Source organism: Sapajus apella, unplaced genomic scaffold (genome assembly GCF_009761245.1).
Source record: "Sapajus apella isolate SASKATOON/1434 unplaced genomic scaffold, GSC_monkey_1.0 scaffold15, whole genome shotgun sequence".
NCBI classification, from domain to species: Eukaryota; Metazoa; Chordata; class Mammalia; order Primates; family Cebidae; genus Sapajus; species Sapajus apella.
Genome location: NW_022436955.1, coordinates 16,420,698 through 16,435,751, shown reverse-complemented (window position 1 = coordinate 16,435,751; position 15,054 = coordinate 16,420,698). Strand labels below are relative to the sequence as shown.

Sequence of the window (15,054 nt, the reverse complement as noted above, 5' to 3'; positions counted from 1 at the left end):
AAAAAAAAAAAAAAAAAAAAAAGCCAAAGAAAACTAATACATTAATCATAACCGATTCAGGGACAGTTACTCAATTGGAGGGGGCTTCCTGACAGTGGCACTGGGGTTAGGGCCAAGGGAGCTAACTAGTGAAGTCCTGAAAAAAGGAAACAAACCTCACTCAGATATCCCTACACCTCAAAGCTGAAGTGAGGGGGTCTCACTTGGACCTCAGTGGAGCCAGCTCTCTGGTTCAGGTACATGATATGAAGACACCCATTTTCAGACGGTGTTGAGAGGTACAAAGCCAGTAAGTCGGGGACCAGATCCTCTGCATACTGGAGGCATGCTACCTCCTTCACGACAGCTCTGCTGGGACAGTCTTTATTGGACATGTCTTATGATTCCATCTCAACCTATAGTTTCCTCTCTGATGCCAATTTCCCACCTCCCATTGTGTGAAGCCAAGCACAGCCTCCCAAACTTGACTTGATCCTAATATTCTCCTCTACCCCAAAGGAGCATATCTGTTTCTTCCAACAGTCTCTTCTGTTACCAAGACACAGCGTCACATACTTTACATACAACCTCTATAGGGCCATATGGTGCAACAGTTAGAACACAAGCTCTGAAACCAGACAGCCTGGGTTTGAATACCTACTCCACTACTGCATCCTTGGGCAACCTAATTAATGACTCCTCAACTGTAACATGGAGCTAATTATAGCACGCTCTTCATAGTTATCGTACTGCGTAAATCTGTGTGATTAGGAAAGTGTCTGTCATATGTTAAGTGCCAAAAAAGTTGACTGCTGTTATCATTTACTACAGGGCAGCTGGGATGAAGCAGCACCATTTGAAGCAGCCCGCGACCACCATTACTTTAAACAGTTTTTTTTCTGGGTGGCTTTAAGATATTCTGCCTCCAAAATGATCCCCCTTGAAATAACCCAAATGCCCACCAACAGTAAGCAATAAATTGTGGTATATTCATGTAATGTAATAATACACAGCAATGAGAATGAATCTGTACTGATTATTCCATTGACACAAAAGAACAAAATAATTTCTGGTGATATAAGTCAGGGTAGAGGTTCCATAAGAACTGTAATAAGGTACGGGAGGCTTGTAAGGTGCTATGTTCTATTTCTTTATCTTGGTGATTATAAGGCTATGTCCTTTGAAAAAACTCAAGTTGTACAACCATGACTCATGGGTTTTGTTTTTTTTTTAGAGGGAGTCTCGCTCTTTCACCAGGCTGGAGTGCAGTGATGCAATCTCAGCTTACTGCAACCTCCGCCTCCGGGGTTCAAGTGATTCTCTTGCCTCAGCCTCTCGAGTAGCTGGGACTACAGGTGTGCGCCACCACGACCAGCTAATTTTTGTATTTTTAGTAGAGACGGGGGTTTCACCACATTGGCCAGAATGGTCTCAATCTCTTGACCTTAATTGCCCGCCTCGGCCTCCCAAAGTGCTAGGATTACGTGAGCCACCGCACCCAGCCAACTCATGCATTTTTATGTTTGTGCTAGATTTCAATTAAAAAGCATTTACTTAATTCCCCAAGTCTGTCATTCATTGGTCAACCCAAGCACAGGATACAGCTGCTCATTCATCTGCTGGCAAGTAAGGAAGAGGTGGTGAAGCCACCCAATTGTTAGACTCAATAAGCCATTAAGTCTGAAATTGGGTAAGAAGATTCCAACACTAACTGGCAGCAGGAGGGCACATGGGAGAAAAAGAAGTGTGCAGATTATGTTTATCACCAAAGAAAAGGGCCAGTATCTCTGCAGTGTCTTATGACTAAGAACCATAGCATTTCCTTGGCTCCCTACCCAGATCAAAGGCCAAAGTGAGCACGCTGTCCTAGGAACTAAAACGGCAAATGCCAAGCTATAATAGCTACAATAGCCTGGCATTTCCCAGTTTAATGCCTAGAGTAGCATTCATTCCAAATAAAAAACTGAATAAGCAGAAAATAAAAGCTTTCAGAGTGAAAGCCTTTAGTTTCCTAGTTAAGACTTTTCTTGAGAACATTCACTGGTGCAGACATAATTTTGTTATATGAGATTTCTGTTATAGAGCTCAAGTTGTTAGAATTTCTATTTACTTGTGGTGTCTGATACAACCTGGGCTCTCCAGTGTCACAGTGGGCTTCTCAATCTCATTACAATCATGGGGTTTAGGAGCTGCCATGGCTATTACTAAAGACTTTCCTACATAACATATGCACAAAACATTTCTCCATCCATTCAGGTATGTTATTCCTGAAGACTTTTCAAATAAGTCTTCAGGGATAACATGTTGAAGACTAACAACACTGTTTAAGTCAAAATTCTGTTCCAAGGGAAGAACAGTTAACTCAAATGTGCCAAAGCCAAAAACAAAAATGGAATTTAATGGCTACTGCAATTCAAAAACCCATTTGTATTTTTAGGTTCAGACATGGTCTGATGTGGCTGTTCAAACACTATCTTCAGTCTTAAACTGCTCTCCAATTCTCAGATGCCTTTTTTAGTGTGTTGACTTCATTCTCAGCCTCTGTGAGAATCTAGTTCTTCTCAGCGTTAAAACCAGTTGGGGTGGAGAAGGAGAGCATTTCTTCCTATTAGCTCTTGCAATCCTGGAACTCTAATTAGACCATCTTTGGTCATATACTAACATCTGAATCAGTAACTGTGGCTTGAGGGATAAATCAGAGGCTGAGCCAGGCCTGTGTCACACATTCCATTCCTGAGTAGAAGACAGAATTCACTCAGTACATTTCACTGGAGTGTACTATTACCAGTAAAAGGGGGTAAAAAATTCCGGGAGGGCAAAACGACAAATATCCAGCACAGGCTTCTCTCCAGAGTGCACGTGCTCAAGATAACCTAGCTGGGAAGAAGTCCTAAAGGCCTTCTCATACTTGCTACACCCATAGGGTTTCTCTCCAGTATGGATTCTTTGATGTTGATGAAGATTTCTTTTGCTAGTGAAGGCTTTTCCACACTCATCACATACAGAGGAAGATTCCTGAATATGAATTCTCAGATGCCTTTTTAATTGTCCCTGAGCACTGAAGGCTTTTCCACAATCTACACAGTCAAAGGACTTCTCCTCACTGTGAATTCTCTGGTGCCGAGTTAGTTTTGTATGACAACTGAAGGCTTGTCCACATACTTTACAAGAATGAGGCTTTTCCCCTGTGTGAATACGCTGATGTTGGCTTAGATGGGAAGTCCTTCCAAAACTTTTGCCACACTCATTACACTCATAGGGTTTCTTTCCAGTGTGGATTTTCTGATGCCGAAGTAGGGGTGAATTACCAACAAAAGTTTTGCCACACTCATTACACTCATAGGGTTTCTCCCCAGTGTGGATTCTATGATGTATAACAAACTCGGAACTACTGGTAAAACTATTTCCACACTCTATGCAGTAATAGGGTCTGTCCCCACTGTGGATTCTCTGATGCCTGATCAGATTTGCATTATCATTAAAGTCTCGCCCACACTCCTCACACTGATAGGGTTTCTCTCCAGTGTGAATCCTCTGGTGCCGCATTAATGAAGAATTGCCATTAAAGGCTTTTCCACACTCATTGCACACAAAGGGTTTCTCCCTAGTATGGATTCTATGGTGTCTAAGATAGTAAGAAAAATAGCTGAAGGATTTCCCACACTCCTCACATATGAAGGGCTTCCTTGCACAGTGGATTCCTGGAACCTTTCCTCGGATGTTTTTTACTGTGGGGATGTCCTGGTACTTCTCCACATCACATGTTTCTGGGAAGTTGGTTCTCTGAGGGACACTCCTCAGCTGCGTATGTGACATCATCCCATCTCTTTCTTCAGAAATTTTCTGAGTTAATGCGGATTCACCGTCAGTGTTGGTCTCAGCATCTGACGTAACAGACAGAAAACACAAACAATGCCACTGAGAACTATACTAGATAGAGCACTGAAAATTACAAGGCTTTAAAAGAGATCATTTCAACTTTCACATCAGTACCTGGAACTCATCTGCAGGTTAATCAAGTTCATCCTATGAGTGCGAGTTAAAGGAGTAAGGGAACTCCAAAGGGGAATGCTGGGAGAGGAGTAATCTGAGACGGAAGTAAAGGTGGTAACCAAGAGTCTGAAAAAGAATCATCACCAGAGACAGGAGTGTGAGAACAGACCACCAGCTTCTCAATTGTCTTGATGATTCTTTTTCAGATTCTTAGAATAACAGACTGAAGTGCTGCCCCAGCTTCATCACTTTCCATTTACTTGCTCTCCACAGACCAGCTGCACTGAAACTCCTGTCTCTGCCTTCAGCTTCACTATTTGCTCTTGGTGGCACCCATCTGACCATTTGACTGTCTATTTTCTCTTCCTTCTCTCACTGAAATTAAACATACCTTAATGGTTAAGATTCAGCCCTCCTTTTTTCTCCCTGGGGGTCATTTCAACCCAGCTGTTAGAGTACCCTTTCAGACCTGCCTTTTATCTCAGACTCTCCACCCACCTTCTCAATGGCCTGCTCTAGTCATCCACTTGCCTATTCTAAAGGAACCTCCCATCCTGTGCTCAGCCCTGAATTCCTTTGAATTAAAAAAAAAAAAAAAAATCTTCTCATGCCATGACTTCTCAGTGTTATCTGACTCAGCTCTCCCCGTTTATGGCCAACCTTTGGGAAGATCTGGTCCATTTTACCTTCACATTGGCTATCCTATTCCTAATAGCACTTAAAACTTTTCTTTTTAGCTTTTTACATCTGCCTCCACAACTTGTATCTTCCAGAACTTCTTAAACAAAGTTTGGTACATAGCAAGTTGCTCAAAAACTGCTCCTGAATAAATCCATCCCAACCAAGGAAGACCACTAAGGTAGGCAATGTTGCAACTAAGAAAGGAGCAATTGATTCAGGGATTGCTGATGAGACGTACTGGGTGGTTACAAGTTAGTATGAGTTAAGATTGGTGGGAAAGGTTTCATATTTTAGTTATTAGGTGAAATCACCTATTATATTTAAATTCTGCCCAGCATGGTTCACTTTTAAATACAGTGCTCCATAAAACTCTACAGTTGTTGGTTCTAAACCTGCCTTTCCTACCTTTACAGATGTTTTTGGTCCCCTCTGCCAGGGGATCATCCTGTGCTTCCAGGTCCCAAGCCATGTCCCCTCCCTCCAGGAGCGAGATCAGTGCAGGTTTGGGAACTGGGTACCCTGAAAAAAGGAAGAAAATGGTACTTTTCAGCCCTGTATCTGGTGTTTCAAAAGAAGGAAAACCCTAGATGTCTCAGTAAGAATAAGACCCAGAGAAGAGAGTTCTTGACTGGGGAAGGCCAAAGAGATTCTGATCAAGAGGAAACTGAGCATTTGTGACTTCTTCCTAAAAAAAAAAAATCAAGAAAAATTAAGTTAGTGAGATCTGCAAGGCATGAGCAAACACAGGGAAGAAGTCATGGTCTTCCCCAGACAACAAACACTACTTATTTCTTAGTGGGCAGAACCCCTTGGAAGAAGAAACATACTCCTACCAGGGGACAGTAATTCCCTTCACTGGGAGACCAAAGTGACTCAAGACCTCTCCCTACCCAGCAATCTTTGAAGTTGGTCACTGAGCCTCAGCCCTGTAGTCGCTCAGTGGAGGACACAAGAGACAGCCTCTCCTCTCCACACCACACCCATCACCCAGTCTGTAAAAGAAGGAAGAAAACTGAAAAGTACAGATCTGAGTCCTAGGAGGAAAATGGTCTTACCCATAGCAGTCAGGTTCCCATAATTCTCCAACATCACACTTCTGTACAGGGCCCTCTGGGCAGGAGAAAGACCAGTCCATTCTGTCTTAGTGAAGTGCACAGCCACATCCTCAAAGGTCACCATCTCCTAAAACAACAGAGCTACCCCAGAGCCAATCCTCTGGCTCTGGGCCAGAGTATGGGGCAGAGAAGACAGGTAGGGGGTTGAGGGAAGGTCCTGTGAGGGATGCATAATGAGAAAAGGCGAAAAGAACTAGATATTAGACCATTATATGACTATTTCTACAAGCAAAAACCTGGAACTTCTCTCACTACCAGAAGAGCTTCCATTAGGATACAAAATTTACTGTCATAAAATGTGATTTAACACTTTTACACCCTAAGAAAGAAGTTTCTTATTAGTTAACCTTCCCACAGCAAAATCTTTGATTTAGTAAATATTTTCAGTTTTTTGGTGTTGCACCTACAAGTAAACAATTTGCTTCAAATGGTATCTCAGGACCTACATGTTCCTATTAGGTACTCCCTACTCCCAGCCAATCCATCTCTTCCCCACATGTGCTCACCCTGCCCCAAACCTTATGCCCATGAAACAAGAACAGAGTCATGGTTTGCACTGATGGGCCTGTCTCATTCAACTCCCATATGATTCTTGATAAAGGGCTGTGCTGCCTGTGCTCAAGAGCATCCTGCAGAGGGAGCTGAGAGTCTCCTGGTACAATCGACTCTGCTCCTTGATGGGTTTTCCTAGAAAATGATGCTTCTAGAATTAAATGGCTGCTGCTGGGAAGCTCTTTTAGCTCCTTATCTTTATACCTCAAGACAATCTGTAGCAGCTTCTGCCAACTAAGATTCATGCATCTCGGGGTTTTAGTTTTAGTTTTTGTTATTTTTCTCCTTTTTTTCTTGTTTTTTCATTCTTTTTTGACAGTGTCACCCAGGTTGGAGTGCCATGGCACAATCTCAGCTCACCTCTGGCTCAGATGAGACTCCCACCTCAGCCTCCTGAGTAGCTGGGACTATAGGTGCACACCACCATGCCTGGCTACTGTTTGTATTTTCTGTACAGACGCAATTTTGCCATGTTCCCCAGGCTGGTCTTGAACTCCTGGACTCAAGGGATCCGTCTGCCTCAGCCTCCCAAAGTGCCGGGATTACAGGTATGAGCCACCATGCCCAGTCCCCCATGCTTTTTCAATAGATACTCTTTTCCCTCCCTACTGGCCTCAACTCTACCTTTCCACGAAGTTCTGACATCTGGTTTAGAGACTCTAGTCACTCCTCAGATATGGGTATTAAACTTCATTACCAGAGTGCTCAGGGATACTCCCACCTTCCAATGCCTCAGCTGATTTTGCACATCTCCACATCCCCCTCACCCCAGCACTGCCTCAGACTCTCTGGAGGACCCAATACACTGGCTCATCATGCAACACCAAACTCATCTTCCCCAAAATGGCTCCCATTCTAAATTATATAAACTAAGTGGCATAGTGAGTGGCAGTATTTTTCCCTCTCTGATAATAACACCAATTTCAGCTCACTCTCTAATGCTTGAACTTGAGATTAATACGAGACATTCAAAGCCCCATTGTCACTAACTGCTGATAGTTAATACTCAAGTCCTGCCAATTTTATCACCTACATATTTCTGGAATCTGACTCTTCCTTACCATGGTACAATCAGCACACAAGGTCAACAGCTGGGGACACTTTAGCTCCACTTCCAGGCTTGTCCCACACTGAATCTATCGTCTGCCCAGCTGACAACCTGACCCCATCAACTCCCGAAGGAACCTCTTGAATGAATCGCCACAAACTAGAACAGTGGTATTCAGAGTATAGTCTCAGCCTCCCAAGTAGCTGGGATTATAGGCATGTGCCACCACATCTGGCGCATTTTTGTAAATTTAGTAGAGACAGGGTTTCATCATGTTGCCCAAACTAGTCTCAAATTCCTGGCTTCAAATAATCCACCCACCTCGGCCTCCCAAAGTGCTGGGATTACAGGCATGAGCCACCGCACCCAGCCACGTCACGCTTTTAATAACTACACTAAATTCTTTCCAATAGTAATCCTAACAGAAATGTTTTTAGAACTTGGCAAAATGATTTTAAGGTTAATATAAAAGAATAGACAAGAAAGGCCAAGAAAATTCGGGAAAAAAAAATCCCCAAGTAAGTCTTCCTTTACTTGGATCTGAAGCAGGCATCTTTTTTGTTCATTGCCCCATTCAAGGGCCCGGTGATAACCAGAAACTCACTACCCAAAAGATCCTGAAGGGCCACCTCAACACACTAAAACATTGGGTTTATTGTTTTAACTATATCATCCCCTACGGACACTTTATATTCTTGTAGCTGGTGCATCACTTGGGAACTTGTTAGGCAAATTCTTGGGCCCCATCGTGAGAGCAGTCCACACTTCAGTAAATCTTCCAAGTAATTCTGATGTACACTGAAGTTTGAGAACCCTGTATTGGAGGATAAAATCCAAACTCAGGGAACTGAGGTGTATCAGGTGACTAGGTAATGGGAAGGTGCACAACTATACATAGAGAATCTATCCAGGAAGCTCTGCAAACAAAATCCCAGAGAAGGAATGACAAACTCTAAATGTAATAGAAAAGATGGCCCAAGTAAAAGAGGGAGAAGAAAAAACAAGACTTCGTATCTTTCTAGAAATGGTATTGGGAAGAACACAGTCAACAATTACACAGCAATTTAGAAACTGATTAATTAGGACTACAATATAGTGTGATGTCAGAGACTTGTGGAAAAACCAGTAGAGGGTAGGAACTCCAAGGAAGCTGATGTATCAGTGAGACAGTCAGGTAGAGAAAACTGAAGGATGTGAGAAATATGAGATTGGGACTTGGGATATGGTTCATGGGTACTAAGTTACTAGATAAATAAGTGCCAGGAGGAAAGAAATGACCAAGCAGCAACTCCAGCTCAAAAAGTGAAATATAATTCAGGAAATCAACTCCCCTGTCCCATAAATGTAATGTACTTATGTGCATTTACAAATGAATTCATTTGAGATGCAAAGCAGTCAATGACTTGCTCCAGGCTACCACGCCTCCGAGGCCTAATGAAATCCCTAACTCCAGGTGTCCTGTCCTAGTGTAGACTTTCCGATCACAGCCCACTGTCTCGCTTAGCCAGCAGTAGTGACCTCGAGAATATATGTTCCCTGATTCTGAAGCCCAAACTTCCTTCTTTGTTTTGGAGAACAAATGAGATAGGCCCCCTCTTTCTTGTCTTCTTCCTGCTGTCCCTCCACTCCTACTTTCCAAGAACTTTGTGCCCTTGCTGATCTTGATCACTTCCATCCTATCCTTGATCCCTACGTCACCAGACTGAGTCCCTCATTCTCAGAAATCCCTCTGCAAGAGGACAGCTACTGAACCTGGGGATTCTCCAGCCCAGCAGAGATTCTGAGAATTCAGGAGGCTGTACTTCGGCTTTCCAGGTAACCCTCTCCTGTTTCCATCTTCACTGGCCCTAGCTCTCTCCTCAGCACCCAGTCCTACCTCTTTTCCCAGCACCCAGTTGAAGGAATCAACAGGGGTCTTCCTATTGGTTTGGCTCTAAGACTTGCCAGGATCACCGTTATCTACCTGCTCCCACCCCTCACTTCTTTCAAATCAGAACTCCATAAAGCTGACCTCAGGGATCCACAGCTCACCTGGCATTGAGCTTTCAGAGGTATGGCTGCCATCACCTGGGCTCCCTCTTAGGAGGCAAAGGCTGAGGGAAGAAACAAAGAGAACCAATGTTGAGCTCAGCCCAGTAAAAGGCTCTCTTTAATGCAACAAACTTGCCAATAACAAGCCTCAATCACTTACTAAATGCTCACTGGGTAAGTGGCGTATACATATGTACTTTTTAGTCCACACCATACCATGAGGCTTTTAATTCTGAAGAAACAGCTTTTGAAAGAATAACTAACTTATCCTAGGACACCAGAGCCTGTCCTCACCAACACCAAGCTAAATGAAGAGCAAAACAAGCAAAAGACACCAATAAACTCAGAGCAAAACTTAACAAGAGGAATCCCAAACCTTTATTTTTAAAAATCAATTTTACTGAGAACATAAAAGGTTAAAAAAATAGGAAAATGTTTTTGGGTGGAAAATGCATATTATTTAGTCCTCACAAAAATTTTTCAAACATTTAATTTTTCCCAAATGAGAAGGCTAAGAGAATAATTTCTTCTACCAAGACACTCAGCCAGTGAATGGATGAACTTAGATCCCACACGCGATCTGCCAGGCTTCAAAGGTCATGTTTTAGGGTTTTTTTGTTTTTGCTTTGTTTTGGTTTTTTTTGAGACAGAGTCTACCTCTGTCACCTGGGCTGGAGTGCAGTGGCACAACTGCAGCTCACTGCAACCACTGCCTCCCAGGTTTCAAGCAATTCTCCTGCCTCAGCCTCCCAAGTAGCTGTGATTATAGGCATGCATCGCCACACCTGGCACATTTTCATAAATTTAGTATAGACGGGGTTTCATCATGTTGCCCAGGCTAAGTCTCAAACTCCTGGCCTCAAGTGATCCACCCACACTGGCATCCCAAAGTGCTGGATTTACAGGCATGATCCACCGCACCGGGCCAAGTCATGCTTTTAACAACTACACTAAATACTTTCCAATAGTAATCCTAAAATGAATGCTTTTAGAACTTGGCAAAATGATTTTAAGGTTAATATAAAAGAATAAACAAGATTGGCCAAGAAAATCCAGGAAAAAAGTCCCAGAGTAAGTCTTCCTTTACTTCGACCTGGGGCAGGCAACTTTTTAGTTCACTGCCCCATTCAAGGGCCCGGTAATAACCAGAAACTGACTACCAAAGGATCCTGAAGGGCCACCTCAACACACTAAAACATCTGGATTATTGGTTTAACTATATCATCCCCTACACTTTGTATTCTTGTTAAACAGCAATATTCTATAAAAAGCCAGCATCTTCCCTACAGAGACTTAATGCATGATGCAGTTTTCTGCCAGCCTCATCTTGTGCCACCTTCCTCTTTTCTCTTAGTTTAGCTACAATGGCCGCCTTTCAGTTTCCTCTATGCTAACTCAGGACCTTCATACCTACTGTTTGTTCTGTATGAACTACTCCTCTCCAACCTCAGAACCACTCTAACTGAGATTCTTTGCCTGCCATACTCTCCAGTAATCTAGCCACCCTTCACCTTCAGATCATGATCTGTCTCTACAGACCAAGTTTGGTGTCCCTGTTAAACACTCCACTCATACCATATTCCTTTTCCTATATACCACTGATTTGTGCTTTCTTCATTCAACAAACATTTATCGCATATCTATTTCATGCCGGGTCACGTGTGACACAAGAGATGAAGCAGAGAGAGAAGGGGGACGATCCTGTTGCTTGCGGAGCTTTGTCTAAAGGAAAAACATACATTAACCAAGACTTTCTGAAATAACTTTTTTTTTTTTTTTAGACTGAGTTTTGCTAGTTACCCAGGCTGGAGTGCAATGGCCCGATCTTGGCTCACCGCAACCTCCGCCTCCCGGGTTCAAGCAATTCTCCTGCCGCTGGAACCCGAGTAGCTGGGACTACAGGCGTGCGCCACCATGCCCAGATAATTTTTGTATTTTTAGTAGAGACAGGGTTTCACCATGTTGACCAGGATGGTCTCAATCTCTTGACCTCGTGATCCACCCTACTCGGCCTCCCATAGTGCCGGGATTACAGGCGGGAGCCACCGCGCCCGGCCTCAAATAACTTTTAAGTTCACAACTTTGATCACTGCCAGGGGAAACTAGCCTGGATGGGAAAGCTTAAGAATATAAATTAACTAAGGTATAAAGGAAATCTTTACAAAAGTAGCAGCATATGCAAAAGCTATGTTCTAGTAGTGAATCGTCAAGAAGACTGTAGTAGCACAGTCAAGGGGGAGTGTGCTGCTAGATGATGCTGAGTAAGTCACAAGGGACAAAACCATGCTTTGTGCAGGTCAAGAACATGGTCTTCGACCTACATGCACTAAGCCACGGGCAGGTAGAGTGAAATGACCAGAGGTGATTAATACATGATTTTCCCACATGACTTTCCTATTGGGATCAAAGCTCCCTGGGGGCGGACCCCGCCTCATTCACGGCTGCATCTCCGGAATCTAGAGCAGCAACTGGCACTTAGCTGCTCAGAAAGAAGGTGTGGCCCAATATGCAGATGAGGTCTGGGCTGTGTCGAGAGCACAAGCATCCTTTCCATCCAGCCGCCCATATCCACAGCCTCCATTACCCAAGGCGCCGACGCGGGCCTTGGGGAGCGAAGGCACCCAAGCAGCCTTCGCTCCCCGGACCCGGAGGGGCCACCCTGACTCCCTCCACTGCGGCAGCAGGGACGAAGCCGACAGCCTTCTCTACAGCTCAAGTGCCTGCGCCTAGCAACGACTCCTGGGCAACAAACCGCAACACTCACCTCGGGAAAAACGGAAAATGCTGCGTCAACGGAAGTGTGTCATTACGTCGGCCTTGCGCCCAGCATCGCGTGCTTCCTCTCTAGGATGCCGGAGCGCTCTTCTCAGTGGTTCTACGCCCGGGAGGAGGTTAACCCCGAGGGATCCTTAGAGACCTTGAGTAGGAAGTAAAGTATATCATTGTTTTCGCTAATCCCTAACCGAAATTTAGCATCTTCTTCTATTATATGTTGGCAACAAACTACAGTAGAAATCACAGATATTTTCATGTCACATTACAGTTTATGCAGCTCTCAGAATATGGCTATTCTCATCACCAGTTTGAAATTATCCTTGTTGTTATTTGGGCCCACCTTTAAGTCTTGTTATTTCATTTCATCACGTTGGCAAAGATGCACTTATATTTCTGTATGACAAATTCTAAAAAAACTTTAATTGTATTTTAATTGGTTTTGAAGGTGTCACCAGATTGCCAAAGGGTCATTGGACAAAAAAGCTATCCTCCTTAGAGGTAAAGACTCAGACACATTAAGAAAGAGCAAGTCTGAGGAAGGATATATTAAGTAACTAGGAAGTGAAAACGGTGAACATTTTAAAAAATGATTGAATACGAGGCAGCCAGAGCATCTATGATAGCCATGAATTTTGGATGACCTAATAGCTGAGATCAGGAATTGAAGAACAGGAGCTGGTTTCAGGAAAGAAGGTGAAATAATTTAGTTTTAGAAATACTGAACACTCACACATACCTGCTTTATTAACATTTAATTCACACACCATACTATTCATCCATGTAGAGTATAAACTTAAATAGGTTTTAGTGTGTCCACAGACTTGTGCAAGCATCACCACAGTCAATTCCAGGACATTTTCATCTCCCCAAAGGATATCTCATAACCATCAGCAGCCATTCTCCATTTTCCCTGTGGTAAGCAGAATGGTGTTTTTTTCCCCTCAAAGATGTCTATGTCCGGATCTCTAGAATCTGTATGTTAGGTTACATGACAAAGGGAAAATGAGGTTGCAGGTGGAATTAAGATTGCTAGTCAGATGACTTTAAGATTACCTTGGGGCTGGGAGCAGTGGCTCACATCTGTAATCCCAGCACTATGGGATGTCCAAGTGGGCAAATCGCTTAAGCCTGGGAGTTTGGACCAGCCTGGGCAAGATGACAAAACCCTGTCTCTACCAAAAAAAAATTCCAAAAAGGAACAAAAATTGGCCAGGTATGGGCACAGGCCCGTAGTCCCAGCTACTGGCTGAGTTGGGAGGATCACTTGGGCCTGGGAGATCAAGGCTGCAGTGAGCCTGGATTTAGCCACTGCATTTTGGCCTGGGCAACAAAGTGAGACCCTGTCTTAGAGGAGGGTGGGGAGGGTTAACATGGGGAGAAATGCCAGATGTAGTATGCACCTGAAGTAAAATAAATAAATTTTTAAAAATTATCATCTTGGATTATTCAGATGGGCCCAATGTCATCATAAGAGTTCTTGAACATGAAAGAGGGAATTGAAAGAGAACCACAGAGATGAGAGCACAAGAAGGACTTAGCCCAACTTCACCAGCTTTGAAAATGGAAGAAGGGGCCAAGGGTCAAGGAAAGTGAGTGGCCTCCAGAGAATAAAAAAGGCAAGGAAACAGATTCTTTCCTTAGTCTAAATCCTGAATTTATATCAATGAGACCCACTTTGGATTTCTGACCTCCAAAACTGTAAGATAAATTAGTGTTGTTTTAAGCCACTACTCATGGCAATTTGTTACAACACCAATAGAAAATTAATACACAAATAAGTACACACCCTCTCTTCTTCCCCCAATTCTAGACAACCACTTTCTTACTTTATAGATTTGCCTATTCTGGATATCTACATTACATAAATGTCCATTAAGTCTAGGTATAAAACAAACATTGCTAATTTTATCAGTTTTTAGAAACATGGGAACCTGTGTGTTTACTTGGTGAAGAGTTGAGCATATTCTTGTCAGAAGATTGGAGCACTAAAATAAAAAACAAAAAGAGTTGGGAATAACTTGTTTTCCTTTTGCAGGGAGGGGGAAGGAAGAAAATTTCTACTCTCATTTGTCTGGAAAGTCTCCCAGTTTTCAAGATAATTAATAATAATAGCTAATTCACACTGGCCTGGCTCCCCAGCCATCGTATCACCTCTAAGGAAATATATACTTGATATGGTTTGGCTCTGTGTCTCCAGGCAAATTTCATGTTGAATTACGATCTTCAGTGTTGGAGGAGGGGCCTGGTGGAAGGTGATTGGATCATGGGGGTGGATTTCCCCCTTATTGTTCTCCTGGTAGTAAGTTCTCATGCAATCTGGTTGTTTTACAGTTGGTAGCACTTCCTCCTTTGCTGTCTCTCTCCTGCTGGCCATATGAAGGTTGTGCCTGCTTCCCCTTTGCTTTCCACCATGATTGTAAGTTTCCTGAGGCCTCCCAGCCATGCCTCCCGTACAGCCTATGGAATTGTTAGCCAATCAAACCTCTTTTCTTTATAAATTACTCATTCTCAGGTATGTCTGTATAGTATTTTGAGAAAAGACTAATATGATACTCATATTCATGTCTGTCAAGTCTCTCTCATCAAACATAATTATTTTGAAGACTGACCATTCCTTAGATTCGAATGGGAGCCACCTTTCTGGTTACCTCACAATCTAACTACCCAGGTATCCCTCTAACTCCTACAATATCTTTAACTGAAGCTATGAGTAATAGCAGATCATGGTACCCAGACTATAGTATATGATCATGGCATATTTACTGTTACTCCTGACTTGAAAATGGTGGAGAAAATACTAACTTCTCTACCACATCTCTGAAAATCCTAGCCACAAATTGGCTGAGGCTGTGGTGGAACTTAAGTTTCACACGTGAAGTC

General features: G+C 43.2%; 2 protein-coding genes across 18 annotated transcripts in view; both read right to left on the bottom strand.

Annotated features, from left to right (window-relative positions):
* Window positions 1–3,760, bottom strand: part of ZNF23 (zinc finger protein 23) — a 27,088-nt gene extending 23,328 nt beyond the window's left edge. For all 13 annotated transcript variants that reach the window (XM_032284391.1, XM_032284395.1, XM_032284381.1 and 10 more), the window contains exon 1: window positions 3,651–3,760. The gene's annotated coding sequence lies outside the window, so the exon portion shown is untranslated. The remainder of the gene's footprint in view (window positions 1–3,650) is intronic.
* ZNF19 (zinc finger protein 19) lies at window positions 2,345–11,156 on the bottom strand. 5 transcript variants are annotated; one of them, XM_032284402.1, is made up of 6 exons: window positions 11,040–11,156; window positions 9,560–9,631; window positions 9,400–9,461; window positions 5,709–5,835; window positions 5,059–5,172; window positions 2,345–3,863 (listed from the first exon to the last, which is right to left on the bottom strand). In XM_032284402.1, the coding sequence occupies exons 3-6, from the start codon at window positions 9,430–9,432 to the stop codon at window positions 2,761–2,763; spliced, it is 1,377 nt and encodes a 458-aa protein (XP_032140293.1). In that variant the 5' UTR covers window positions 9,433–9,461; window positions 9,560–9,631; window positions 11,040–11,156; the 3' UTR covers window positions 2,345–2,760. The 5 variants fall into 5 exon arrangements, with proteins under 5 accessions (XP_032140293.1, XP_032140294.1, XP_032140296.1 ...); XM_032284403.1 differs by having other exon boundaries at window positions 9,597–9,631; XM_032284405.1 differs by lacking the exon at window positions 11,040–11,156 and having other exon boundaries at window positions 5,709–5,925; window positions 9,560–10,025.
* Between the last annotated feature and the right edge of the window lie 3,898 nt (window positions 11,157–15,054).

Bases quoted from the DNA above. Each gene is read 5' to 3' on its own strand.
- ZNF19 (XM_032284402.1), bottom strand. From the start codon at position 9,432: ATGGCAGCCATACCTCTGAAAGCTCAATGCCAG. The intron at 5,836-9,399 runs GTGAGCTGTGGA...CTGTTGTTTTAG, and splicing joins CTCTGAAAGCTCAATGCCAG to GAGATGGTGACCTTTGAGGA. The intron at 5,173-5,708 runs GTAAGACCATTT...TCCTTTTTTCAG, and splicing joins TGGGAACCTGACTGCTATGG to GGTACCCAGTTCCCAAACCT.